At 42.0% G+C, this 26,507-nt stretch overlaps 1 protein-coding gene across 2 annotated transcripts; it reads left to right on the top strand.

Moving 5' to 3' along the window:
* The first annotated feature begins 33 nt into the window (after positions 1-33).
* Positions 34-26,507, top strand: G3BP1 (G3BP stress granule assembly factor 1). 2 transcript variants are annotated; one of them, XM_083726104.1, is made up of 12 exons: positions 34-244; positions 13,334-13,447; positions 15,331-15,412; positions 16,848-17,021; positions 17,836-17,926; positions 19,659-19,752; positions 20,239-20,443; positions 21,594-21,695; positions 22,329-22,440; positions 22,830-22,955; positions 23,053-23,183; positions 23,618-26,507. In XM_083726104.1, exons 2-12 carry the CDS (start codon positions 13,353-13,355, stop codon positions 23,822-23,824), a joined length of 1,419 nt encoding a protein of 472 aa, XP_083582230.1. In that variant the 5' UTR covers positions 34-244; positions 13,334-13,352; the 3' UTR covers positions 23,825-26,507. The 2 variants fall into 2 exon arrangements, with proteins under 2 accessions (XP_083582230.1, XP_083582231.1); XM_083726105.1 differs by having other exon boundaries at positions 51-244; positions 23,074-23,183.

Genomic DNA, 26,507 nt, shown 5'->3' on the forward strand with positions numbered 1-26,507 from the left:
CTCTGGATGTCAACCGCCTCCCCTCCCTCCCTTACGGCCTATCGTTCTCCGAGCTGGGCATCGAGCCGGCTCCTAACTGGCTGCGGGCATGCCATAACGTTAGGTTGCGCGCCGGGTATATTTAGCCGGTGGCTGAGCACGCTGTTGCGTGAGGTGCTTCTCGTCCCCTTCGGCCTGCCTGCCCGCCTCGTACGGAGTGAAACCGCCTCCTCCTCCTCCGCGTCCAGCTCCGCCTCGCCCGCAGGTTGGTGCGGGAGGGGCGCAGAGGGGTCACGTCCTTCACGGGGGTCGAGGGGGCTTCGTACCCCTGTGGCGTCTCCGCCGCCGCCACCGTCGCCATAGACACGCGGGGTCCCGGCGGCGCTCCTCCCCCTCCTTGTCGCGCGCCGCTTTTCGCCCCGCGGCCTTCAGCCTCGGGACGGGAGCGGGACGCCGGTGGCGGGTGGGCAGGCGATGGGGGTGTCCGCTGAGCCGAGGGGGCGCTCGGGGCTGGCGGGCGTTTGCCTGGCCGGCCTGGCGGTATATTGAGGAGGGGGGAGAAAGGGGAGGTTGGGGCATAACGGGGAGCGGCGAGCGGGGCTCCCTCTGCGTGGCCGAGCCTGAGTCGTTAACAAGCCCTCTGGGTAGCAAAAGCGAGGCGAGTTGGACCCGCCCGTGCGGGGAAGTGCGTGATCTAGAAGAAGTGAGCAGAGAGAGGAGCGGCTGGGCGGCTGTTAACGGGTCGCTGCGCTGGCCTGCGAAGGGAACTCGGTGCTGGCTTAACGACGAGGGTCTCCTTTCTGACATGCGGAGGAGGCGGCGCCCAGCCTGGCCCCCGCGCGGTCCTCTCCCTCCCTACTCGATTGCTCGCCCCGCGCTATGAATAACTAACCAGGAAGGTTCCTGATCGTGCCTGTAAAGGGGCCTACAAAAGGGTGGGCGGGGGTAACGGGACCCTCTTGAAGCGCCGTTGCCGCCCTCCCCGCGCTTCTCTCGCGCCTCCAGAACCTCCCACCCACCCCACCAAACAAAAACCCGCGAGCTTTGTGAAAGAGCGGAAATGCACGAACGGTGCTCGTTCCACCGGTGTAGGGGGTGGAGGAGGAGGAGGAAAGCGACGGGAGGTGCGAGACGCCGCTCCGTTCACTTGTCCGCGGGAGTAGCTGCGTAGGAACCGGGGCATAATGGTGCTCCTTTTCAGTGGGGCAGACGCTTGTGCAAAGGGGCCGCGGAAGTGAGCTGTGCTTCATTGTGCAAGCCTAGGCAGACGGAGCTGCAAGCTTTTGTCCCTTGCCGCACGCAGCCTGCTTTTCCTTAGTGCGCAGGGGGAAAAAAGGCTAGGCTGGAATATAGAGAGCTAAGTAGCTTTGTTTTAAAGTGGCGTAGCCTTTCACTTGAGAGATGAGAGCGGCAGTGTTTTAAACAACCCTGTGCTGTGGACGCCTAAAAGCCAAAAAACAAAGCCCTCCCAACAAGTTTTTGCCTGTAAAAAATAAAGTAATAAAGGCAGAAAAGTAAGGACACTTTCTCAAGGTCAGTCTCGACGTGTTCATAGAAACTAGATTAAGCATGCCTGGAGCTTCTAGTAATTTCCAGGATCTTACTAAAAACTATTGAAATAGCTTTAATGGGAATCGTTCACGGGCATGTTTTTCTGATAATTGAAATCTGGTCGTGTCATAATCTATTGCGGAGTATTTGTAGCAAGTAGCCATGTTTCCAGTTGGTGCTATTTTTGTCTGCCTCTCCCATGGACATAGTGCTAGGTTTAGGAAACGCAGGCAGACTACTAAGCTATAGAAAAATGCCCATTAAGAGCTACTGTTTTGGGGGCACTTGCAGGGCTCTGGTCAGTCATTGAGTAAAAGATAATTCCACTGCTAAGGTGTTCTGTATGGTTAAGTGGAAAAATACCATCATGTGTTCCCATAAGGTTTCACAAAGATGCCAACCATTTCAAATTTGCTAAATCCATAAATGAGACTTAAATGAATTTATCAATTGCTTGGCATCAAATCTTTTTTGCACTTCTGTTTGTAGCAGCCAAAACAGCAATGGTAAAGTTTGCATTGTGCTGTCCAGACATGCTCTTCTGTGTACTTAACTGGAAGTGCTGCTTGAACTATTATATCTAAAAATAGCAGACCCTGGTGGTAGAATCCATTTTAGACTAAAATATTCACCTGGTGTACTGAACTTTTTGTATTGAATAAAACAATCTCAGGAGTTTTAGATTGTATATGTATAATCAATAGGGTCTTGGGTAATGAAATGTTGGATTTAACAGATTCCTTTTTTGGTTGTTCATACGCTAATAATTTAAAGGAGTTAATAATAGGTATTCCCTACAGGTCATTTTTAAAGACAAACTACATGAAACAAACTTCTGCTTTCTTTTATATGGAGAAGACTTACATATTTCAGATATGATGCTACTGGCTTATTGACATTTAAGCTAAGGATACCTTAACAAAGACAAACTAAGAAAATAAGGTAGTCGGATAAATTTCCTTATGATGTACTTCTGCTTACTCACCTAGACTTTAAAAGTCCAGGAATAAAACAAGCATGAAGACAAGAGAAATGCCTTGATGGGCCATTTAGTGGTGGATTAATGCTCGCTAAATTTACCCACTCATAGTCTGCTGCTTGAAAGTTGTAGTAGAATTTTAGAGTTGTGATGCTCTAAACTAGGGGGTGACAAACTTGTCGTACTCCAGATGTTGCTGAACCAGGACTCAAACCATTCCAGACCAAGATACTGGTTTTGACAAATAAAGATCTGAATAGCTTAGGCTCAGGTTACCTGAAGAAGCTACTTTCCTCAAAGTGTATGGGCTTTCAGATCAGAGGAGGCTCTTCTGGCAGTGCCATCACTGAGTTGAGGTCAGAGGATACATAAGGTGGCCAGGAAGGCCTTTTTGGCAACGCAGCTCCATTATAGAGCATCCTTTCCCTTGAGGTTTGGATAGGAACCACTGGAGTGAACTTTTATATTCTTCCAGGCCATCCAAGTTACGTATAACTACATTCTACTATCCCATCTCAGATCCTTGTATTGTTGAATTGTACTGGAAAATTTGAACTGTGTGTTATTGGCCTATTATTTTTAAATTGTAATTTGCCCTGAGATCTTCTATATAAAGTACAGTGGTACCTCAGGTTAAGTACTTAATTCGTTCCAGAGGTCCGTACTTAACCTGAAACTGTTCTTAACCTGAAGCACCATTTTAGCTAATGGGGCCTCCTGCCGCCACCGCGCCACCAGAGCATGATTTCTGTTCTCATCCTGAAGCAAAGTTCTTAACCTGAAGCACTATTTCTGGGTTAGCGGAGTCTGTAACCTGAAGCCCTATGTAACCTGAGGTACCACTGTAAATAAAATTGTGACCCTACCCTCTACACTGCAGAACTCTGAGCGCTGGTAATACTTAACTGGAACCGATGGGGATTGAAGTTCTATCAGCATTTGAAGGGCATAAGGTTTCCTATCCCTTCACTAAACTGACATTGGCTTTTTAAGATTGGGGGAAATGTAGGGTTGTAGTGATCGATAGCTAATCCATAGATAGCCTGGAAAAGCAGCTACAAAATTACAGTAGGTTTGAAAATTATACTCCTGTTCAAACTAGAAAACAACATATACATTTAATTATACATACATGTTCTTGATTATACATACATAAATTTATTAGTATACTTTAAGCTGCTGAGGAAATATTTAATAAATTTATACACCGCTTGATTGCAAAAAAATCTCGAAAGTGATATACAAACGATTAAACAGTAAAATAAAATTCACAACCATACTTTAAAACATACAAAAGTTAAAATACTAAAACAGATTAAAATTACCTCAACCTTCTAAGGATTTGGGTAGACATGTCTAAACAAGAATGTTTTTAGCAGGCATTGAAAAGAGTACAGTGAAGGTGTCGGCTTGATCTCAATATGCAGTGAATTCCAAAGTGCAGGGAGTGTCACATTAAGTGACCAAGTTCTTACAAATGTGGAATGGGCATTATGCGACACCTGTAGTAGTGTCAATTCTGCTGACTGAAGAGGTTGGGTGGCACATGGGGATAAGGTGATCTTGTAGGTAAACTGGTCCCAAGTTGTTGAGGGCTTTATGTACTAATAGTAGCACCTTGAACTTTGCCCAGTAGCAAATTGGCAACCAGTGCAGATTTCTGAGCATAGGTGTTATATGCTGACAAGGCGTCACTCTGTAGTCATGGTGCAGCATTCTGCACCAGCAGCAGCTTCTAGATCAAGCACAAGGGAAGCCCCACATATAGAGCGCATTGCAGTAATCCAGTCTTGAAGTAACCAACACATGAACTATTGTGGCAAGACTTTCCTGGTCCAGGAATGGCTGTACCTGTCAAACCAGCCGCGGTTGGTAAAAGGCACTTCTAGCCACTGAGGCTACCTAAGCCTCCAGAGATAGAGCTGGATCCAGAAGCACCCCCAAACGGCAAACCTGCTGTTGAAGAAATAATTGTGAAATATGAGTTTGAAAAAGCTTTTACATAAAACTGTTTAGGATTAACTACATTTTTACCTCTCCCCACATGCCAAACAGTTTGCATGTGACAGTTATTCAAATTCATAGTTCTGGATTCAGTTTCATTTCTGAAATGTTATTCTGTGTTTTAAATGTGATATCACCCACCTTCAGTGATGTTTAAGTCAAAACCACACTTAAGTACAGACTGGGCAGTTTAAACACTTTACTGGGTCTTATGCACGCTATAAAATAAGTCTTGAGTGAAATCCAGAAGGTGCAAATCAGCTTAGCAGTTGCATTTCACTTCTGACTATTTGAAAACCTCTATTATTTACATTTAGGTAAAATAAGGAATTTTAAGGATTGAATGTTTTCAGCACCTTAAATGTTAACATTACCTAAGGAAAGTTACATTTAACGTTTAAAGTATTTCTTACATGTTACATCAACATCTTTACAACCTTGCAAGCCCCCGGGGGTGGGACCTGTGGTCCTCCAGGTGTTTGTGAACTGTGACTTCCATCATCCCCAGCCAGAAAGTTATTGGGGATGGTGAGAGTTGCAGTCTCTAACATCTGTACTGCTGCATATCTATCACATCTGCTCAGTGTTAGAAACAGAGATGAAAGCTAGGAGCTAAATGGCGCCTTAAACCTAGGTAATAGGCGCGTATAGGTTTTTTTTAATATCAAGAATACAAAGCTAAAAATGAACTTCAGCTAAAATATGTTCATTTTTCACATGGTTTAGTCCTCCCCCTGCCTACCCTCCCTAATATTCTTAAGAGGGTCTCCTCCAGTCTTCAGAGAGTAGCTGGAAGTGGGGAGGCAGAAAAAGCTCCACCTTCCCTTCCACTATGCAGTTTTAATCTGAAATCATAGGCACAATACTGCGCTCAGAAACTGCTCGTGCTAATGAAATTCCCTGTCTCAAAATGCGCCTAGAACAATGGGAGTTCCAAACACTGCACCTGCTGTGGCATCAAGATTGGTATGCCAGAATAATAAAACATTCGTATTTGCACACGAACTTTGACAAATGGCTTTCTTTGATGTGAGCCCATTTCTAGACTTAAAGGTGAGTATGGGATGAAAGCATGCTGGTAGTAGCTCAGTCTTGATACCCAACGGGAAGTTCAAGATTCTCTGCACAACAGTGATGTGGGTTTGCTGGAAAGTTTTCTGATGCCTAGGGCAGAGGTTTTCAAACTTTTTAAGTCCATGGCTCCCTTAACCAACTACATTCTTTCTGTGACACCCCCGTGGGGCTCAGAAGTCCAGTTGTGTCACATCTTGCCTGCAGAGCTGGCAGCCTCTCACCCTTTTTCGAACACCCTCCTTGGTGGAGTGTTCCCTCAGTCCTCTCCTCTCCCTTCTCCTTGGGAGTCCTCCAGACAGCTGCTGCTGCTGTCCCTGGTTTCTGAACTGCCCGCCCCCCCCCCCCAGTGCTTCCCAGAGGCACCATTTGCCTGCAGAGCCTGTAGCCAGGGCTGTTGCAATAAACAGCTGTACAAGCCTTTGTGAGGCAGGCACACGAGAGGGCATCATAGGAACGAGGGAAGGAAAGAGGGACAGAGGCCAGTGTTTTCCGCGGGTGCCACAATACACTGGTTGAAAACCACCGGCCTAGGGCTAGAACACTTGCCATAGAAAAATAAAGAACTACATCAGTGCTGCCCATTGTTGAGAATTACTGTGCCTGGGATGGATAGAAGATGTAGGACAAATCCTTCTGTTAGTTTTCTAGTACTTGTGAATAAATAGGGTATGTATGTATTTTTTTATTCTGCTAATATGTGTGAAAGATGGGAAGCAGTAAGACACGTTGTTGGCATCCATCTGTCTTGAGAGACAGTAAAGTGCACCATCTGAAAAACTCCTGTGTAGAAGTCTTGGCAGCGTATATGGAAGTTCTCAGCTGTCCAGATGACAACGCCACCTCTGCCACTCCCAGCCTTGCTGATGTAGTTCAAAGGAAAGCAAAACTGTACGTGTGGCACTAGCTTGGCTGCAGGAATTGCCAGAATGAGGCGAGCAAAGTGCCATCCTACTGCCTTGGGGACTCTGGATTTGTGTAGGGTTTAGTCCTTAGCCTTTCCTTCTCCTGGAGATGTCCCACAAGGTAGTGTATAAGGATTTTTCCTTGGGAGTTTACTCCTGAAGCCTTTCTCATGAATGAGTATAGCCACATGGCGGCAGAGGTTTGAGGTCAGAGTTTAAGGTCTTTACATGGCCTACCTTTCCAGGTTAACAAGCCCCATCTATCTTCTGATTTTCTTCAGACATGAAGGGAACAACTGATGCCCAGTTAGCTTTCTAATGATCTCTGCCCAGTAAACCATGGTTTATTTGACTGAGAGCCTTGTGCTTCTGTTCTGCTCTCCTTTCTCTTGTGTGTCGCAGCTGACAATGTCTGGGGTTTGTTAAATCATAGTCTTCCATTATATCTGAACTGGGAAACTGGCTTAATCTGTTTTCAAACCATAATCTGATCCTGGTTTGATATCTTGTAGCCTGAGATTAAGCTACAGTTTCCTAGTTTGCATTCAATAAAAAGGTAAAGGACCCCTCATAAGTCCAGTCGCGGACAACTCGGGTTGCGATGCTCATCTTGCTTTACTGGCCGAGGGAGCCAACATTTGTCTGCAGACAGTTTTTCCGGGTCATGTGACCAGCATGACTAAGCCGCTTCTGGTGAAAGCAGAGCAGCACACAGAAACACTGTTTACCTTCCTGCTGGAGCGGTACCTATTTATCTATTTGCACTTTGATGAGCTTTTGAACTGCTAGATTGGCAAGAGGTGGGACCAAGCAACGGGAGCTCACCCTGTCGCGGGGATTCTAAGCGCCGACCTTCCGATTGGCAAGCCCACAGCGCCATCTGTTTACACCACAGCACCACCCATCTCTTTGCATTCAATAGGATGCTGCTATTTCAACATGTAGGAGAAGAGAGGATGAAGCTTGTGGTGTAGAATTGCTTCTCAAATATAATAAAATAGTTTGATAGGATTTTGTTTAAACTGGTCCTGATACAGTACTTTTAGTTTCACTGTGTATACTAAGCACATGGGAGGGCTTGGGTCAGTGCTACAGAAATAATAGTTGAACCAAAGTACTGTACATGAAATCATACCAGCTGAACATATGGACATGTGCCTCCTCTTCCCATATATGTTTTCTTTCCAGCGGTACATGTAAAGTTTTCTGGAGGGAAAATGTTGGTTTAACTTGTGCAAGTTATCCTTGAAATAAGGTGGCTGCGAAATTGGCTACAAAAGCAGCAGCTTTGGGGCGATGCATTCCCCTTTGTTCAATCCTTGGGACTTGTTTGGCTTCTCCCCCCCCCCCCCAAAAGACAGCACCTAGAATTCTATGTGCAAACATTTTCTTTATTACGTAAATATGTGCTGCTTTATGACTACATATTTCTGGTCATCAAGGTCTGAGCTAGCAAAAGAATCCAGTTGTATTGCTTCCTTTCTTGTTTTTATTAGGTAGCAATTGTTTAAGCTAACCCTGGCTTAAGAGAGGTTTTTACTTTGAGTGCAATACTGATATGTGCAGCTGAAGATGCTTACAGCCACTGAAAATCCAGAAATCCACAGTTCAACCATTATATAATGGCAGCTAAACTCATTCAAAAGCCTGCCAGAAGATTAGTCATACAAAGATCAGGACAGATACACTACTTAGTCTTAGCAGGTCTGAATGTGAACTTGGCTCCATACATGCACAGCCACTGCTGCAAGTGCTCTGCTTCTAGCTGCAGGATATCATACCTCAGGTAATGAAGGGGACATAAAACAGGGCTTTATTTTCTGAGTGCAACTAGTCCAAGTTGGTGTACAGTGATTCGACAATATTTAAATGACAATATTTTTACTCTGGAGAAAATAGACAATATTTCCAATGAATTAAAATCAGTTCTGGTGTTTGAGATGGTGTAAGTCTCAGGCACAAACACAGAGATTAGGAGTGCCATCCCTGTACACGTCTACTCAGCTACATTGACTTAAAGGGGGCTAATTCTTGGGTGAGTATTCAACTGCAGCCTGAGATTAGTCCTACATATACTTACAAGGGAGTAAGCCTCATCCAACACAGTGGGCCTTCATTTTGAGTAAACATGCAGAGAATCAGGCAGTAAGAAATGTTTAATGTGGTTATAGCATCATTATTTGATATTAAGCAATTTAGTTTGTAAGTCTTTGAAATATAATAGGTCTTGAGTATGCAGTAATTGCTAGACTGTGAAATGTTCTCTCAATCAGGCTCGTCATAAAAAAGGGTGACCTTCAGTTCTGAGTATCTGTTGGAGCCAGGTTAGTGAGTTACAGAGCACGTAAAGATTGAATTTCTGTACATCAGCCAGTGTCCTTCATTTAGCCCAAGGTGCAAGAGTGGTAAAAGGGAGGCAGAACTGAAACAGTTTGTTCCAGCTTCCAGAAGTAGGTCCAAATCAAGAGATCTCCAGAATTATTCATATTGGCTGGGGTTGCTCATAGTGTCTGTCTTAATAGTGGGAGATTGGAAAAGCAGAATGAATGAGAAGTAGCTGAATATGGGAAGTCATATCTCTCTTGCTTTGTAGATAAGTATATGTTACACAAATTTTAGACAAATTGTAGTTGGTTGAATGCAAGAGATGATGACCAGTTGTGCCATGTGAGCACCTAAGTGTAAAGTGGTACTTATGCTGCCAAAAACAGCATGGGCACTTAACCTCTGTGTGTCCCTGAGAGGAGGTCTTCCGTTATTATGTGGTTAGGAAAGGTAGCTGTAGTAGGACAGGTTGGTAGCATTGGGCAATATGTTGATATATCCAAAGCCAATTTGAAGTCCATATATCAGTTTCATAATTTTTGACCTCGCGTATTGCGAATCATGATGTGTGTTAGGGCTGAACAACGTTTTGCTTTCAGCATTGTGAAATATCACCAGCCTTATTGTAATATACCGATATATCACGATGTCTGAAATAAGGCTCTAACTAGGTAGAGGTGCACGAGGTAATGTCCTGACAACTGCTACTATTTAGGAGTCTAAAATTGATACATTTTTACTTACCTGTAACATTGTTACAACTTATTTTATAGTACAGTACAAAGTGACAGGAATCATGAGAGAAGCAGTGATTGGCTTCACGGTTTTTCCCACATCACAATTTTTTTTACATAGCACACACATCGTGATTAACAATATATCACTATGTTGAATATTATGAAACTGTTACCATAATGTGGACTTTAAACCGATTTGTTGACTATGTATCAATACGTTGCCAAGCCTTAATGTGTGTGTGTGTGTGTGTGTGTGTGTGTGCGCGCGTGTGCGCACGCACTATGCAAAAATCAAATGCAAAACCCATGAAGCCAGCCAATGACTACATAGTTCCATCCTTATTTCAGGCATCGTGACATTTCAGTATATCGTGATGTTTAGCTGGTGATATATCACAATGTGGAAAACCAGATATCGCCCAGCCCTATTCTGTAACTTACATGTAGGGTGAAATTTAATCGTACAAAGTGTGCATGGTCATAAGAACCCTCTATAGCTTCCAGCTGATTCATTCATTAATAGGTGACAGAAATAAAGGATTCTTGGATATTTCTCGGTTTGCAACATGACTGAAATGAAATGTAGCTGTGAAACAAATGAATGCTTCCAGGGTTTTTTGTTGAGTTTGTAGTAGGGTAATTTGGGTATAAAATGGCTATACTGTACAAGAAGAGTTGTAGACTTTGCTCATCTCCCTTTAAGGAGATGAGCTCAAATATAGCAGCTTCAATCACATGATTCCCCTTCCTCAGTCTATAATAGGAAGGGCTTAAATGGCTGGACCTCTTTTAGCCTGGAAAAAAGGTCTTTGTAAGGTGACTTTGGCAGATGTGCAATGGGGACTGAGGAAACAAGCATTAGGGTGTCAGTGGATTCGCTGAGCTTGATATTTGCCACTGTTTTGTGAAGCCACATACAGCAATACACATTTTTCTTACTCTGCTTTTATTTATGGCTCTTTATAGTTGGGAATCATAGTAGGTACATAGGAAATTAACTTAATTGAGTCAGATGATGGTCCATCCCATTGGCCCACTCATGGGATTCCTTCCCAAGCTGGAGATTCAGGTATTGAACCAAGAACCTACTGTATTTTATGAAAGCATGTGCTTTTCTTTAAAAGCGTGCCCTTCCCTTTAAATGTGTTTTTGTATAGGTGTTATTTCCTTGCTGCAAGAGATTATACTAGTTTTCCACAATTCTGAGTTGCTTGTGTTAATAATTCCAGACATATAAAAACATTAAACAGTCACCAAACCTGGATAACTCTTCTTCAACAAAAGAGAAACTTAACATACATATTGACTGTTTTGTAAAGACGAGACCAGGCCATTGAAAAATCCAGAAATCCGGAAGGCTTAATATTCTGATTCCACTGCAGTAGTCAAGTCTGCAATATTTTATCTTGAAAAAATCCCCCCTCCTGCCCATCACCACCACAACCAGCATGCCTTGGACTGCTGTGTGAAAGTGTTGAGTAATGTATTGGAAGTAAATGACATGCTCTGCTCTATCGGTCACAGACCTTTGTTGTGCTGCTAATATGCGCACAGACTAATATCACTCCTTGCGATAACTCAGTGTGGTAGATGATTGTTTCCATTTTAAAAACTCAGACTTGTAGTTTTCTAAGACCACCAATATGTTTATATTTCTTGGAACATGGAAGGTGTGCCCAAATTTAAGGCCTTGTCTACTAGGCCACTCTGACTCTTCCCACAACATCTGTGTGTGATATCTATTTATTTGATGTATTTATATCCACTATTTTCCCCAAGTTTGTGATATATTGCTTAGCTGGTAGCTGAGAGATAAAGGTTCAATCTTCATTTTATTTTAGCCAGTTTATTCCCCCCCCCCCCACTTTTAGACTGCTTTGTATCCAAGTAGGATCACAGGGTTTCTCCCAATACAGCCATAAGACAATAAAACATCAACTTTAATTGTTTTACTGGTATTTGTCTTACTGATGTATGGGATGTTAGGGGAGGGGGTAGTACCTCTGGTGGGGGACACTGCTCCTTCGAAGTAGTTCACCAACCTTTGGTCCCCACAATGCACTCAGCTCTGCATGTAAATAAAGGCTGTGGCAGATTGAGTGGATCAGACAAATAGTGGGTCTAGCTGTCAACAGGGGGTTTCTGCATTTGCTGTACAGGGAAGTGAGGGACAGATGGGGCTTGTCAACCTGGAAAGGTAGCCCATCTAGGAGAAGGGAAACACTGATCCTAAACAGCAGCTGCCTTGTCTTTGGGAGAAGAAAAGGCTAAGGAGCAAACCCTACGCAAATACGGAGTGGGGTCCTTAAGACTGTTGTATGGCACCTTGTACACCTCCTTCCAGCAACTCCTGCAGCCAAATATCATGAAGGTGAATGTATTATTGTCTTTCCAGTTCAGTCATCAAGAGTACCTTCTTACAGACAAAGCTCCAATGGCAGTTCAGCTTTTAAAGACCCACCCCACTCCTGACAAAGGAAAGCCCTGTTTCTCACTTTTGGCTGGTCAGGTTCCTTCTGTGCTGGATGAAGATAAGAACATGGTCTGCAGGAATACATTTGCCCTTGCTAGGCTTCTTATGAATGTGCAGTGGGATGGGCTAGTGAGTGATCAAGTTTCCCTCTGCGTTCATACTACACATGGGCTGAAAGAGCATAGGATTCAAATTTATGCATTAGGATATGTGTACTGTATTGTGAGGGACGCAGGTGGAGCTGTGGGTTAAACCACAGAGCCTAGGACTTGCCAATCAGAAGGTCGGCGGTTTGAATCCCCGCGACGGGGTGAGCTCCTGTTGCTTGGTCCCTGCTCCTGCCAACCTAGCAGTTTGAAAGCATGTCAAAGTGCAGGTAGATAAATAGGTACCGCTCTGGCGGGAAGGTAAGCTTAGTCATGCTGGCTACATGACCCGGAAGCTGTACGCCGGATCCCTTGGCCAGTAAAGTGAGATGAGCGCCCCAACCGCAGAGTCAGCCATGACTGGACCTAATGCTCAGGGGTCCCTTTACCTTTTTACTGTATTGTGAAGTTACTGTTTTTCAATGGAAAATAATTGAATAGTTGACTTTAACAGATGTACTGTTATGGAGGGGAATGATCATTCCTATAAAATAATGTGTTTTCAAGTGAAGAGCATTGTTTGTGTACAAAAAATACAACATTCCAGCTTACTGAAAGGTGGGTGAAGGAATGATGGTGCCCAAATTTTGCTACTGCAAAAACCTTTTTGTGCACCTTACCCTACTCTGCTCTGGACTCCACTGTTTTCTTGTGGGGGGTTGTTTGTGAGGTGTGTGTATGCGCGCGAAGAGTTTGGCAAAATGGGTGGGTGGAGAGCCAGTCAAGTAAAAAATTGGGTTCCTGGATAAGAGGTATCATGTCCCAGCTTATTGCTTAGATGACTTACTGTATGTAAACTTAAAGGTCATTGCACCTTTTCTTGAAGCCTTTCAGTTCAGCTACTGAAGTCAGACAAGGTTAATGGGAATTAGTACAGCCATATATAGCCTCTTAAATTCTACAAGAAGATTTACTTGCTCACCACTAATTTTCTGCTGCTATACTTGAAATTTTGGGCACTTGTATTTTTTTATATAATCACTTCAAAAAGCTATATTTGGATTATTGTCTTGTTTCTTTTCCCTACCATTGAAATATTTCAAGTAATTTAACAGTGTGTGCAGTAAATTGGCAACTGTGTGAGAAATTGGTTATAGTTTATATAAGCTTTCCTTGGCGAGGATGAGTATTGGATATATTTTCACAAATGTTTTGGTCTTCAGTTTTCAGTTGACCAAAGAAATGGTGATGGAGAAGCCAAGTCCCCTGCTGGTTGGGCGGGAGTTCGTAAGACAGTATTATATTCTGCTGAACCAAGCACCAGACTTCTTGCACAGGTAAAGTCTCCTATTTGAATTAATTAAAATAATATTTCAGAATCAGGGGCACTGTTGTGCAGAAATACTGGCTCCTCTTCACAAGTTTAATTTGTCAAAAGCAAAACAAAAATTATGGGTGCAATGAAGACTTTGCAGATAAACTTCTACATCTCTTCTGTTCTCTGTCCTCCCCGCAGTTTAAATTTGAGCCGGAGTTGTATATGCTCCTGGACCAGATTCCCTCTTCTATCACCACTGTAAAGTAATAAGTTGATATTCAGTGTTAGTAATATTCAGAAAAGACTCCTTGAAATCAGTGGTCTTGAGCCTATTGATCTCATTGAGTCTTCTCTGAATATGATTTAGTTGGATATTGCCTATAATCTTTGGAGTTTTAACATTCTTCTCGTCAATCACTATTCTTGCATTGCCCTAAAATAGTAATAATAAAACTACATACAAAAGTAGTTTCCAGGTTGGTTTCTTCCATGGAAGTTGTAGCTCCTGGAGGATCAGCAAAACCTCAGTCTTATCTTCCCCTATAACCCAGCCTCCGGGCAAATGAAATGCAAATATAAAGAGATAAGACATGCATAGGCAAACTCGGCCCTCCAGGTGTTTTGGGACTACAGCTCCTATCATCCCTAGCTAAAAAGTCAGGGATGATGGGAGTTGTAGTCCCAAAACATCTGGAGGGCCGAGTTTGCCTATGCCTGAGATGAGAATTCCTTGTGAAGACCACATCAGGCTACAGGCAATATGTGGACTGCATCATCTTAATTTATTGAACAGTGAACTACACAAAAAGCAGAGCTCTTTTCTACATACAACAGAGCTCTTATGCAAACAACAAGAGGCTTCTAATGTGAAAGTGCTGCTAACAAAACAAGGGACTCAGGTGGCAAATTTAAGCAATCTCAAAACCTGGTTTTTTATTTGATTTAATATTTGTATTCCATTTTTCCAACAACAAATGTTGAGCTCAAAGTGGCTCACATTAATCACAATAACATTTTTTAAAACTCTAAACATTGCATTCATTATAATAAACAGTATAGCATATAAATAAAGCAAACAACAGCAACAAATTAATCAAAACAGTACAATTCAGTAAGCAAGTCATAGCTCATAGTGTTGCCACGGTGCTTCACAATCACATGGAACCTTACTTCAGAACAACAACCAACAGGGTACAGCAAATCCATTTGTTATCAAACGCATTGTTTTGCAATACTGCAGTGGATGGAAGCCTAAGTGACTATGCAAACTATTGACACTTGCACGGAACTATACATTGAGAAAACCATGTGGGGTGGGTGGGCAAGGTTGTTGAGTGGTGGTCAGCTTCAGATGTGCTTGGAGGAAAAGGATTATCTGGCCTCATTTCAATCTGACTTCGGGCCTAAAATCAGAACCGAAAGAGCCTTGAGGCACAGGCTGATGACCTTTAGGACCTTTACCAGAGAAGAGGCATCAGAGGACTGCTACTCAACTCCTTAGCAGTTGGCTGTAGTATACTGCAGGGTTTCATCTTGTCCCCCATGCTTTTTAACATCAATATTATGGCACTGGGGAATAAGGTCACCAGGAGTGATTTGGAGCTGAGTGCCCCCAGTATGTAGATTGTTACCTGCAGGGAACTTCTAGTTACCAGTGGTGGCCAGATAATCGTGATAAAGTTGGGATTGTGTTCCTTGGAGACAGACAGTTAAAAGACTTGTTTTTGACAACGAGCAGCTGCAGAAACTGGTTTGATCACTTGCTGGCTTTCCATCAGCCCACATCAAAACAAAAGATTGCTTACGCCTAAAGTCAACAATATGGCTAACATTTTAGTGCTGAAAAGGACCATGTGATGGAATTGTACATTGATGAAATGGATGTAAATTGCTCTTTCACAGGTTCTATGGAAAGAATTCTTCTTATGTCCATGGTGGCTTGGATTCGAATGGAAAACCAGCTGATGCAGTCCACGGGCAGTCCGTAAGCATTTGCAAAATTGTTTTATGATTGACTGAGGCACAGTCAAGATGCAGTGTAAAGTGAGGAAAAATACCTTCAAATTAGAAAATAGAATTTGAGGAGGTGGGCAACTAGCATCAGATTTCTGTTCCAGCTATCTGAATTCTTAGTCCTAAGATATTCAGTGGATGGACTTTGATTGAAGTAGATATTTGCTAGATTTCTATAGGTCATGTATTTTCAGGTAAGGTGGCATGAGTCTTTAAGAACGGATGCTGGAATGTATATGTTGGTTAGCTTAATATGTGCCCCAGGAAAACTGGTGGAAAGTTTTGTTGCAGATAGGATAATCAAGCATATAGAAGTACAAACCTTGTTGAAGTGGGAGACAGCATGGCTTCTGCAACAGCAGGTCCTGTCTCATGAACCTATTAGAATTCTCTGAGAGTATCAACAAACTTATAAATAGAGGTGATCCAGTTGTTATTGTGTACCTTGACTTTCAAAAAGCTTTGGACAAGGTGCCTTAACAAAGACTCATGAGTAAGCTTAGCAGTCATAGAATGGGAGGTCATCGTAGATAGTTTGATGAAGATGTCGACCCAGTGTGCAGCGGCTGTGAAAAAGGCAAATTCCATGCTAGGTATAATCAGAAAAGGAATTGAAAGTAAAACTGCCAGTAGCATAATGCCATGATACAAATCTATGGTGCAACCACATTTGGAATACTGTGTCGCCTCACCTCAAAAAGAATATTTCAGGGTTGGAAAAGATTCAGATGAGGGCAACCAAAATGATCAAGGGGATGGAGCAACTTCCCTGTGAAGAAAGGTTGAAGCTTTTGGGACTTCTTAGTTTAGAGAAAATGCGAGTAAGGAGTGATGCGGCATGGAGAAAGTCGATAGAGAAAAGTTTTTTCTTCTTCATAACACTAGAACTTGAGGACATTTAATGAAGCTGAATGTTGAAAGAGTCAGGGCAGATAAAAGAAAGTACTTCTTCATGCAGTGCATAGTTAAACAATGGGACTCGCTCCTACAGAAGCCGATGATAGCCACCTACTTGGATGGCTTTAAAAGAGGATTAGACCTAAAAGAGAGGTCTGTCAATGGCTTTTAGCCATGATGGCTATGCTCCGCTTCCTGTTTGGCCACTGTGAGAACAGGATACTAGTATACACGGGCTATTGGCCTGATCTAGCAGGCTCTTCTTATGTTCTTAATAATTAAGTCCCTTTTTAAATGAAGAAAGCTTTCATAAAATAGAAGACTATTTGTTGTAAGAAGGGCAAGACTTCAGTTAAGTCAGACTGCAGGTAGTCTGGGCCTGTTAATGTTTCAGGTTTTTGTTTTTTAAAAAATTCTTTGCTTTACAGTACTAAACTCATGACACTTCTAATTCATCTCTGCTTGAATCCTTAAAGTAGCTCATACATATTTCAATATGATTTCTGTAGGATATCCACAAGAAGGTCTTGTCGCTGAATTTTAAGGATTGCCGCACGAAGATCCACCACGTGGATGCTCATGCCACTCTGAATGATGGTGTTGTTGTACAGGTCATGGGTGAGCTCTCCAATAACACACAGCCAATGCGGAGATTCATGCAGACTTTTGTCCTTGCTCCTGAGGTATGTGGCCTGTGGGAATCTTAGTCTGTGAACCAGTATGCCCAACATCAGTGTGTGACTTTATATCAGTGCAGTGGGATTGGGGATGCCAGGAAGGTTCAGTTGGCTCCCCTCTGTCATTGGCTGTAGAACTTCTTTACTTTAGAGTCATTAACAACTGTGATGCACTTGTATTTGGATATGTGGCTCTGCCAGAATAAGCCTAGCATTTGTGTATGTGTTAAGTCCTTTTTCTGTTCTTGTTGCATACCATAGGCAAAGGGATCATTATCAGCGTTCATAACTGAAAAGCACTATTTGTCATAAGGCCTGGTTCCAATAATTTATAAATAAGAAATCTCTAAATGTATGAGTGTGACGGCTCCTTAAATTTTTGCTGGCCTTGACTCATTGTCTTAATACTGAGGTCTCACTGTTTAGTTGGTTACTAAAAATCTCTGCTTCCATAATAATCCTTTATCATGATGTGTATAAATTTAGTAAACCATAATAAATAAATTATCCATTAATAGCTATTATGTTTTTTTTAAAAAAAACTTTTTTAGCTTTCTTCTGATCATTGATACTTTGAATGAATGCTTTTTAGTTGAGTAGAGCGTACTTCTGAGATGCTTCAGGAAGTAATGTTCATGTAACAATTGAAGTGTCCCTCTTTATTTGTAGCATAGTGCAAGTAGGTAAAGCAGGGTTAGATTGTTTCAAACATAAGCAAAGTGGGTTTGTGCTGCCAGATTAAACATGAACACCGTGTTCATAGTACACTGGTACTGAATGCAGTAGACTAAACTTCCTTTTCTCCTTGTGTTGTCTTCAGGGTTCTGTTGCGAACAAGTTTTATGTCCATAATGACATATTCCGTTATCAGGATGAAGTTTTTGGTGATTTAGATGCTGAACCTCCAGAGGGTAAGTACCAAGACTGTCAATGTGTTTTCCTCCTAAATTAGTTCTCTGTGATGAAAAAATGATAACACGATTTGCCCAGTCTAATTCAAGTTGCTTACAAATAATAAACTTAGTATTATTAATATATTTATATCCCACCTTTTCCCCAGACTGGGAGCCAACATCAGAACACGTTAAAACCTTAATAGCAGCAGTGCGAAAACTTGAGCCAGACAAATTTTATTTACATCTATATAAGAGTTTTTTTTAACGGGACGCAGGTGGCGCTGTGGGTTAAAGCCTCAGCGCCTAGGACTTGCCGATCGAAAGGTCGGCGGTTCGAATCCCTGCGGCGGGGTGCGCTCCCGCTGCTCGGTCCCAGCGCCTGCCAACCTAGCAGTTTGAAAGCACCTCCGGGTGCAAGTAGATAAATAGGGACCGCTTACCAGCGGGAAGGTAAACGGCGTTTCCGTGTGCGGCTCTGGCTCGCCAGAGCAGCGATGTCACGCTGGCCACGTGACCCGGAAGTGTCTCCGGACAGCGCTGGCCCCTGGCCTCTTAAGTGAGATGGGCGCACAACCCCAGAGTCTGGCAAGACTGGCCCGTACGGGCAGGGGTACCTTTACCTTTACCTTAAGAGTTTTTAATGTTACCAAATGTAGGAATTTGATCTTCATCAATAACTGATTAAGACCAGTCTTGAGAAGTTTCACTGCCATTTTTATGTAATTTCAATCCCATCCATAAATTGTCACTCGCCTTATCTAAGATGGCTCCTGGTGGGAGCTGTATATGAAGAGACTGATAAGTTGTATGGCAAAACAGGGGGAAAAATAGTGAATACGTCACTGGAGGTATGGCCTTTGCTGGTTATGGTTTAGGCTTACTACTGGGATTCACTACTCTCTTCAGCATTTCAGTCTCCTGTAATTGCCATGCCAAGACATAGAAGCATATTTGCTGGTTTAAGGGGCTAAAACCAGTTCTTAACTTTAGCAGCTGTCATTCATACCTTTTGTAACCCTGTGCTGTGTACTTGCTTGAAGTTTAGAAGCTTCAGTCAAAACTGTGCCTCTGAAATATGTGTTGAGCATTGATCAGCTGTTTGTGCAATGATGTGAACAACTAGATTATTAGCATTCTACTATTGCTTATGTATATATTTGGTTGCGTACTCTGTTTTATAATGTACCTGGCCTGGTATTAGCATAGTTGGAGGGGGGCAGGCTATAAATCTTAAATATTTAATTAATGTCAAGGTAAGGGGATATTTCAGCTAACTAAAATCAAATTTCCCCATGCCTAATATGTAAAGCATTGAGTATATTTGCAAGTGGCTGACCAGGAATGCAGAATTTGTCCCTCCTATGCTCCTTGCTAGCGAGCAGGAGCAACGAATCAAAATTCTTGGCCTAGTGTTAATGTCCAGATTGGGGGCTTCAGTTTGTTTCACTCCAAACCAAATCTGAAGCCAAGGCTTGTTCTTGGCTTACCAGTCATAATTTGTTTGATTGAAACAAGCAACAGTCTCCCGTTTTGACAAAACATGAAGGTAAGCATTGTGGTGTGCTAGTGATGTCCTGTTTGCTAGTGGAGAGGAGCGAGATAGAAGCAGTCTGCATGTTCGTGGTCAACCATTAGCACGGCTTACTATAACATGAGAATGCAGCCACTGTGTGTACATTCTGACTGCAATGTGGAAATTTGTCCTGTACTTAATCAGTGTAAAATCTATTTTTTCCCCCCTCACCAGAATCTGAGGAGGAAGCAGAGGAACCTGAGGATAGGCAACAGACTCCTGAGGCAGTTGCTGATGATTCAGCAGCCTACTATGAGCAGTCTGTCAGGTAACTCAGACACGGTTGCAATCATAACTCTGCCACTGCTTCTAACCAGTTTGCCTATAACTGCTGGCTGAAATGTAGGAAGGAGTCAGGTATTCTGCAGAATACTAATTTTTCAGGCTAAACCTAATGGTCTCCTGCAGAATCAGTGCTGACTTTACTGCAAAAAACTCAACAATGCTGCAGTCTTTTTGCATAATTAAAAGTCCACCAGCCCTTTCTTAAAATTTCCTGAGGTGGGAGCATTGAAGTTCAGATTTCTAGGGGAGTGTGTGTGCGTGAGAGAGGACGTGAATGAGTATAATCCATACTGATTAAAAAGGGAACATTGCTGACTTAACAAAGTATTGTTGCATGAGGGTTCAGATTGGATGGATGTTTGTAACCTTGGTACTGAAGTAGCACAATATTGGGATTCCATTTATGGTCCTGGTGCTTGAGCTCTGCAAATGCATTGTTACCATAATGAAAATATTTTTCCACCAACAGCAATGACTTGGAGGAACATTTGGAGGAACCAGTTGCAGAGCCGGAACAAGAAGTTGAACCTGAACCTGAACAGGAGCCTGAACCAGAGGCTCAGGAAGAAAAAACTGAGCCAGCGCTGGAGGAAGCAGCACCTGAAGAGACTGTAGAGAAGAGTCCTTCTCCAGTCCCTGTGGACCCTGCTCCTGTAGTGCAAGAGGACTCAAGGGTAACATGCATGATTTTAATGATATCCCCTTTCACATTTACTCATGTGTATTTTTAAGTTTGAAGTGAGAATGATTACAAGAGCTGTCAAGACGTTCAAGATAATTCCTGTGTACTCACATTTGGTTGAAGAAAAGGCAGTTGTATCTTAGCATAAAGTCAGTGGCTGCTATCTTGATAACAAGAAGGTTATCAGACTGTACTGTAGTTGTAGAGCTTCAGTCTTTACAGCATTCCCTATATCACATTGTAGCATAAGAATTGTATAAGTCCAAAAAGCCTCTCTCTATTTTTGTTCCCCATAACTGCTCTAAGTAGTATCTAGAAGAATACTCTGTCTGTTGGGTATCTTGCTGGCAAAAAGAGCCTGACAATAGCAGCCATTCATAAATTGTGTAGGTTTAGCCATTTGTAGACCTTTAGGACAGTTTGTAAGACACACCTTAAGTTTGCATTCCAGATATTGAAAGGAACCTTAATTTCCAAGGATGAAATGCTATTTATATAAAGGCTCTCTATAAATAGCCTCTCTGCTTTCTTGATTTTTTTTTGTACATTTCTAATTATTTTTGTGTGAGTTCAGTTTATAAATATTTTAAAGACATAAAAATGAATGGGCAATCTTTTTTTCTTCTAGTAGCCACGGGCCGTGGGCTTTTGGGGGCTCTTTGTGCTCCAACCACCCATGGATATGGGGTTTTCCTTAGCATGCCAAATAGTATGGTTGAGGGAGTGCAGTTTCCAAGGATAGGAACACATCAGGGATATCCCTCACGGACATAATCACACTCCCCCTGGCCACCAAAAACCCGTTCGGGCTTAGAAAAATGTAGTTTCCTAAGGCATGCAGAGAGATCCATCCTGTGAAAGCAGTGCTCCCTTCAGCCTGCCATGCAAGTGAGGGGCACAATTTGGTGGCATGAATTTGATGGGGGGGGGTGCAGTTTCAGCAGTCACAGCAAAATCTGCTGAAAGCCTTTAAGTAAGGTGCAATCTGCCCACATGCTGTCTCTAACATAAACATTTGTGGCTGTAGAATTATTTGAAGAAAGATGTCAAAATTTGTACGTGTGCAAGAAACTTTGTAATTTTGAAGAGCACAGATACCTGATGTTACTCAGAAATAATGAAATCTTGTTTTTTCCTGTTAGACATCTTCATGGGCATCTGTAACCAGTAAGAATCTCCCACCTAGTGGAGCTGTTCCAGTTTCAGGCATACCACCTCACGTTGTCAAATTACCTGCATCACAGGTAAAAATATACCAGCCAACTAATGAACTTGAACCAGGATCAACAACTGTCAGATTAATTGCAAATTGATAGTATTTCAAGCAGTAGAGCATTATTTTTACTTTTTAGGACATGCTCGTTTTTTGTTGATGATGCAGTCATCTCTTTCTCTGCAAAAGCATCCTTTTCAGGGGAAATGTTCTTGAAATTTGTTGCTTGGCATGTGATTTCAAGTGAAAGGGCCGATAAATCTTCCTCTATTCTGGCATCTAAATTTGTGTTTTTCCTTTTCCTTGGGGTTCCCAGGTTTAAAATGGTTAGGGTATGAGGATGCTGACACAAAGCTTTGCTTGACTTAGATCAGGGGTCAGCAAACTTTTTCAGCAGTGGGGCCGGTCCACTGTCCCTCAGACCTTGTGGGGGGCTGGACTATATTTTGAAAAATAAATAAATGAATGAATTCCTGTGCCCCACAAATAACCCAGAGATGCATTTTAAATAAAAGGACACATTCTATTTATATAAAAACACGCTGGTTCCTGGACCGTCTGTGGGTCGGATTTAGAAGGCAATTGGGCTGAATCTGGCCCCCGGGCCTTAGTTTGCCTACCCATGACTTAGATGCATTACATTTGTGCTGGTACATTTTTGCAGCCCCGTACTGAATCAAAGCCTGAATCCCAGACTCCACCGCAGAGACCTCAGCGAGACCAGAGGGTGAGAGAACAACGGACAAATATCCCACCACAAAGAGGCCCTAGACCAAGTAAGAAATCTGGTGTACTTGGTAATAACAATATAGCTACTAAAGCAGCGCTCACTGTTGGAACAGATAAAGTCAACTCTTGTGGTGATAATCAAAAGATGCTAAACTATATACAATAAGAGTGTGTTGTAAGAGTTGGAAAGAATTTGGGAATAAATTAAACCAGATGCTTTCAAAATCTGAAGTGCCACAGTTTAATCTTAAGTGGACACTTCAGTCTGCTTACAGGCTTTTGAATGGGAGCACCAAGTTCACTCATTTCTTGTTTTTTATTTGAAGCTTTATTGTCTATTGACTTCTGTCATTATTCCAGTAGGCAAAGCTTATGATGGTGTTTATAGAAAGCAAAAGATGATGAATGAGTTATATCTATCTTTTTTTAATTTAAGTGCGGGAAGGAGAGCCAGGTGACATGGAAACTAGGCGTATTGTGAGGTACCCAGACAGTCACCAGCTGTTTGTTGGGAATCTCCCTCATGATGTGGATAAGGCAGAACTAAAGGATTTCTTCCAACGTAAGTCTCGAATATTGCTTGCCTAGTGGTGGGGCTTCAGGGTTGTGTCTAAAAGTACATGCCTATTTCTACAGAACAGTCTAATGTGTGATCAAAGAAATTGGAAATTCTTTTGCAGGTTATGGGAATGTTGTGGAACTACGTATCAACAGTGGAGGAAAGCTCCCTAATTTTGGATTTGTGGTGTTTGATGATCCAGAGCCCGTTCAGAAGATCCTTGCCAATAGGGTACATTAAATGATATTTAAGTGATAAAGGTTATACTGAAGTGTACTAAAAACTGATGTTTTGAAATAAAGCAAACACAAAAAACCAAGAGAAGCCAATTAGAATGGCTTCTTTGTTTAACTTGGGGGTGGCAGCTGAAGTGGGAATAGATAGACAAAGCTGTTGGTGCTCTTGGCTAGAGTACAATATTAATTTGCAGTTACAGTTAAAAATAATGGCCTACACAACAGTTCTCAACTATCCTTGCCAAATATGGGTGGGGTGGAGGGTTGAAAGAATTCACAACTTGAGTAAACAAAGACACTGCATTTTGGGAGATCAGGATCTATTTTTCTGCAATGTCCGTTCCATCCATAACTCACTTCAATGAATTATTGTACGTATTTAGCACTTACCTGTTCATTGATTCCACTTTACCACTTTTTCTCTTCCAGCCGATCATGTTCAGAGGAGAAGTGCGTTTAAATGTGGAAGAGAAAAAAACGCGAGCAGCCAGGGAGGGTGATCGCCGAGACAACAGACCCCGTGGGCCTGGTGGCCCCCGTGGGGGGCTGGGAGGTGGGATCCGAGGGCCTCCACGTGGAGGAATGTCTCAGAAACCAGGATTTGGCACTGGAAGGGGCATCGGGCAACGCCAGTGATTAATGGATGACATGATGAGACAAACCCTTCTTCCTGCAGATTTGTGAATTTCAGCCTTGGGTATCTTGGAATGTGGCCCTACCCTGTTATAGACTGCTACGTTTGATACTATTTTGGCCCATTTTGTTTGTGTTTGGTTTCGTGATTTATTTTTTTCTAGTCTTTGTCCCAGATTCCAGCTTTGTGGAACAATATTTCGGGGAAAAGTGGATTTTTTTAAAAAAGAAAAGAACTGAATCCTTGCTTGCTGCAGACATGTGGACTGGATTTTTTTTTTGTACCTGTTGTTTTTCCTAATGGAATGTGTGGCGCTTTTTTTTCCTCCTTACTGAAATGGGGTGCGCTTCAGTCAGTGGAATTAACCTTTTCAGCTGCATGTGTTCAGGAACCTATAGGAAAAACTAGCACGTGACAAACGTTTCAAGGGCAGGGAAATCCGTCACCCCTTTGGGGAGGTGGGGTCACATGACCTGTTGGACCTTGGTCTGGAGATGTTGCCGCTTGAAAATTGACATTACCCTTTCTCTGTGGCGCTGTAAAAGTGGAATAAAGGGTATCAATAGAATGCTCTCTTTTGGTACATGATCACGAAAAGGAATTCTCACTACTGTTTTACCACTTACAAGGATTGCGGGATAGGTTTTAAATGTCTAGAACTTGACTCTTTAAAACACTGTTCCTGAACTTGTGATTTTTTTTTTATTGAAATAGGGAAGTTTTTTTCATGTTTAGTTTGTATTTGTATTAAAACGAAAACAAAATTGTTGTGCCTTCTATTTATCTCTCATTCCAGTCTTGGCAAATTGTTAAAAAAAATAAAAAAGTCTAGATTTGCTTTATCCAGTTTTTGGAGTATGTTGAAGTCTTTCAAGAGATCTGTTTGTCCTTCATGTCTCCTCATGGGTATATATGTTTTCTAGAGTTGCACGTTTTGTTTTTTAATAGCCTCATGGAATTCTGTAACATTTTATAATACTTTCTGAGGACTTCCCAACTATGTATTGATACTGTCATTAGCTCTGAAGCGAGTGCCTTCCATATGTGACTGGGAAACGACACCCTAAATCTTTACAGTGCGTTATTTTTACAGTATGCACATATGCAGTATATGTAGTATGTTGCGATGATGTTACTCATCATTGGCTTTAAAATGCCATTCAAATAAGGGTGAAATGATTAAACCCTGGTTCTGATGATAACCTTTATCACTGTGATATATTCATGGTATTGCATAAGCTAAAACATCTGTTTTTGTTGAATGTATATACAGAATAAAATAAAATGTAGAAACATCATTGCAGCTGTTGGAGTTGCTGATGGTCTTGCGCACAATTTAATGAGAACAAGGCAATGTGCAAGGCATCTAGGTGAACAACTGGGATTCTCAGTTTAGGAGCACTCTGGCTGTGATGTAGGTAGGAATTGGGTCAGTGTTGTGGGCCACAATTTTAAATTGCATTTAATCCAAACTTGCCTATTTCACACAAATATGATGGCACAGTTGTGGTGTGCTGCAGTTGAATTATGCAGTGTTTGCATTCTGCAATTGATAATGTGAAGAAATGCCAAACCTCAGAAGACTTTTAAGCCATTTCTGTTAAAAGTCAACCTTTTAGCTTTTTGTTAAACTGTTTCAAGCATCTCTGTAACTTAAGGACTAGAATTTTTTAAATGGGAAATTAGGGTCTGTGTGATTTGAATAAACCCAAAAGTTTGTTTAGAGTATTTTATTGCTTAATAAATTGACTATAAAGTTCAAATAACTAACTTGTGGATACCATGGACTATCAAATGTGCCCAAACATCAGTTAAGGTAAGTAACTTGTTTTTTCAATGTGCTATACAAATGTGCGTGGGTTTCAGTGTTTCGAGCTGTTCTGCTGATACAGAATAGCTAATCCCAATTCAGCTTGAATTCATTAAACGAAGTAATACTTTTATAAATCTTCATGAGTCCACCTTGAAGCCGCAGTTGGGCTTTATTATTATGCTGTGAAAGGTCCTTTGGTCAGGAGTAGGATGTGTGCTTGGCATGCATTAGGTTCCAGGTTCAGTCTCCTGTATATCGGGTATGGCGGGGAAAGTGTCCTGTCTGAAACCCAACAGCCACTGCCATTCAGTTTTGATGATACGCTGGATGGACCAATAGTCCAACTTTGCATTGTTTTGGGTTAACTAAATTTATTGAGCCACTTCCTCTGGCTTTGGAGATCTCTCATAAATAACTTCTTCTTGGTCACTAGCTTCACTCTGCTAGCGTAATGTGTGATTCAAGAGATTATCTGAATCTGAATTTCTCTATAGTCTCTCTTGCATTTCACTCTGCAAAGCTGAGAGTACTATTCCAGGAGATGCTTAATCACTTCCTCCTCCAGCTTTAAAGCTTTTGTATCTAATAAGCTGTTCAGTATAGTGCATATAATCCAGCTGTACTATTCTGAGTTTGGCTAGTTCCTGAGAGTATATGGAAGGTGTGAGACAGCGGAAAAGTTGCTCTCGGTAGTTAATTATTCTAGCTTCTTACAGCACAGGACATTCATAATCTTGGATCTGATCTAGTACATTCAGTTAATGGGATGTGATTAGTGATAAGAGAGGACAGTTTTGAACTATCAGTGTTTACAATACAATGATGGATTAACAAAATGCTTTTAACTAGTCAATAAAAATGTTTAAATCTCA

Source organism: Podarcis gaigeae (assembly GCF_964106915.1).
Source record: "Podarcis gaigeae genome assembly, chromosome: 2".
Taxonomy (NCBI): Eukaryota; Metazoa; Chordata; class Lepidosauria; order Squamata; family Lacertidae; genus Podarcis; species Podarcis gaigeae.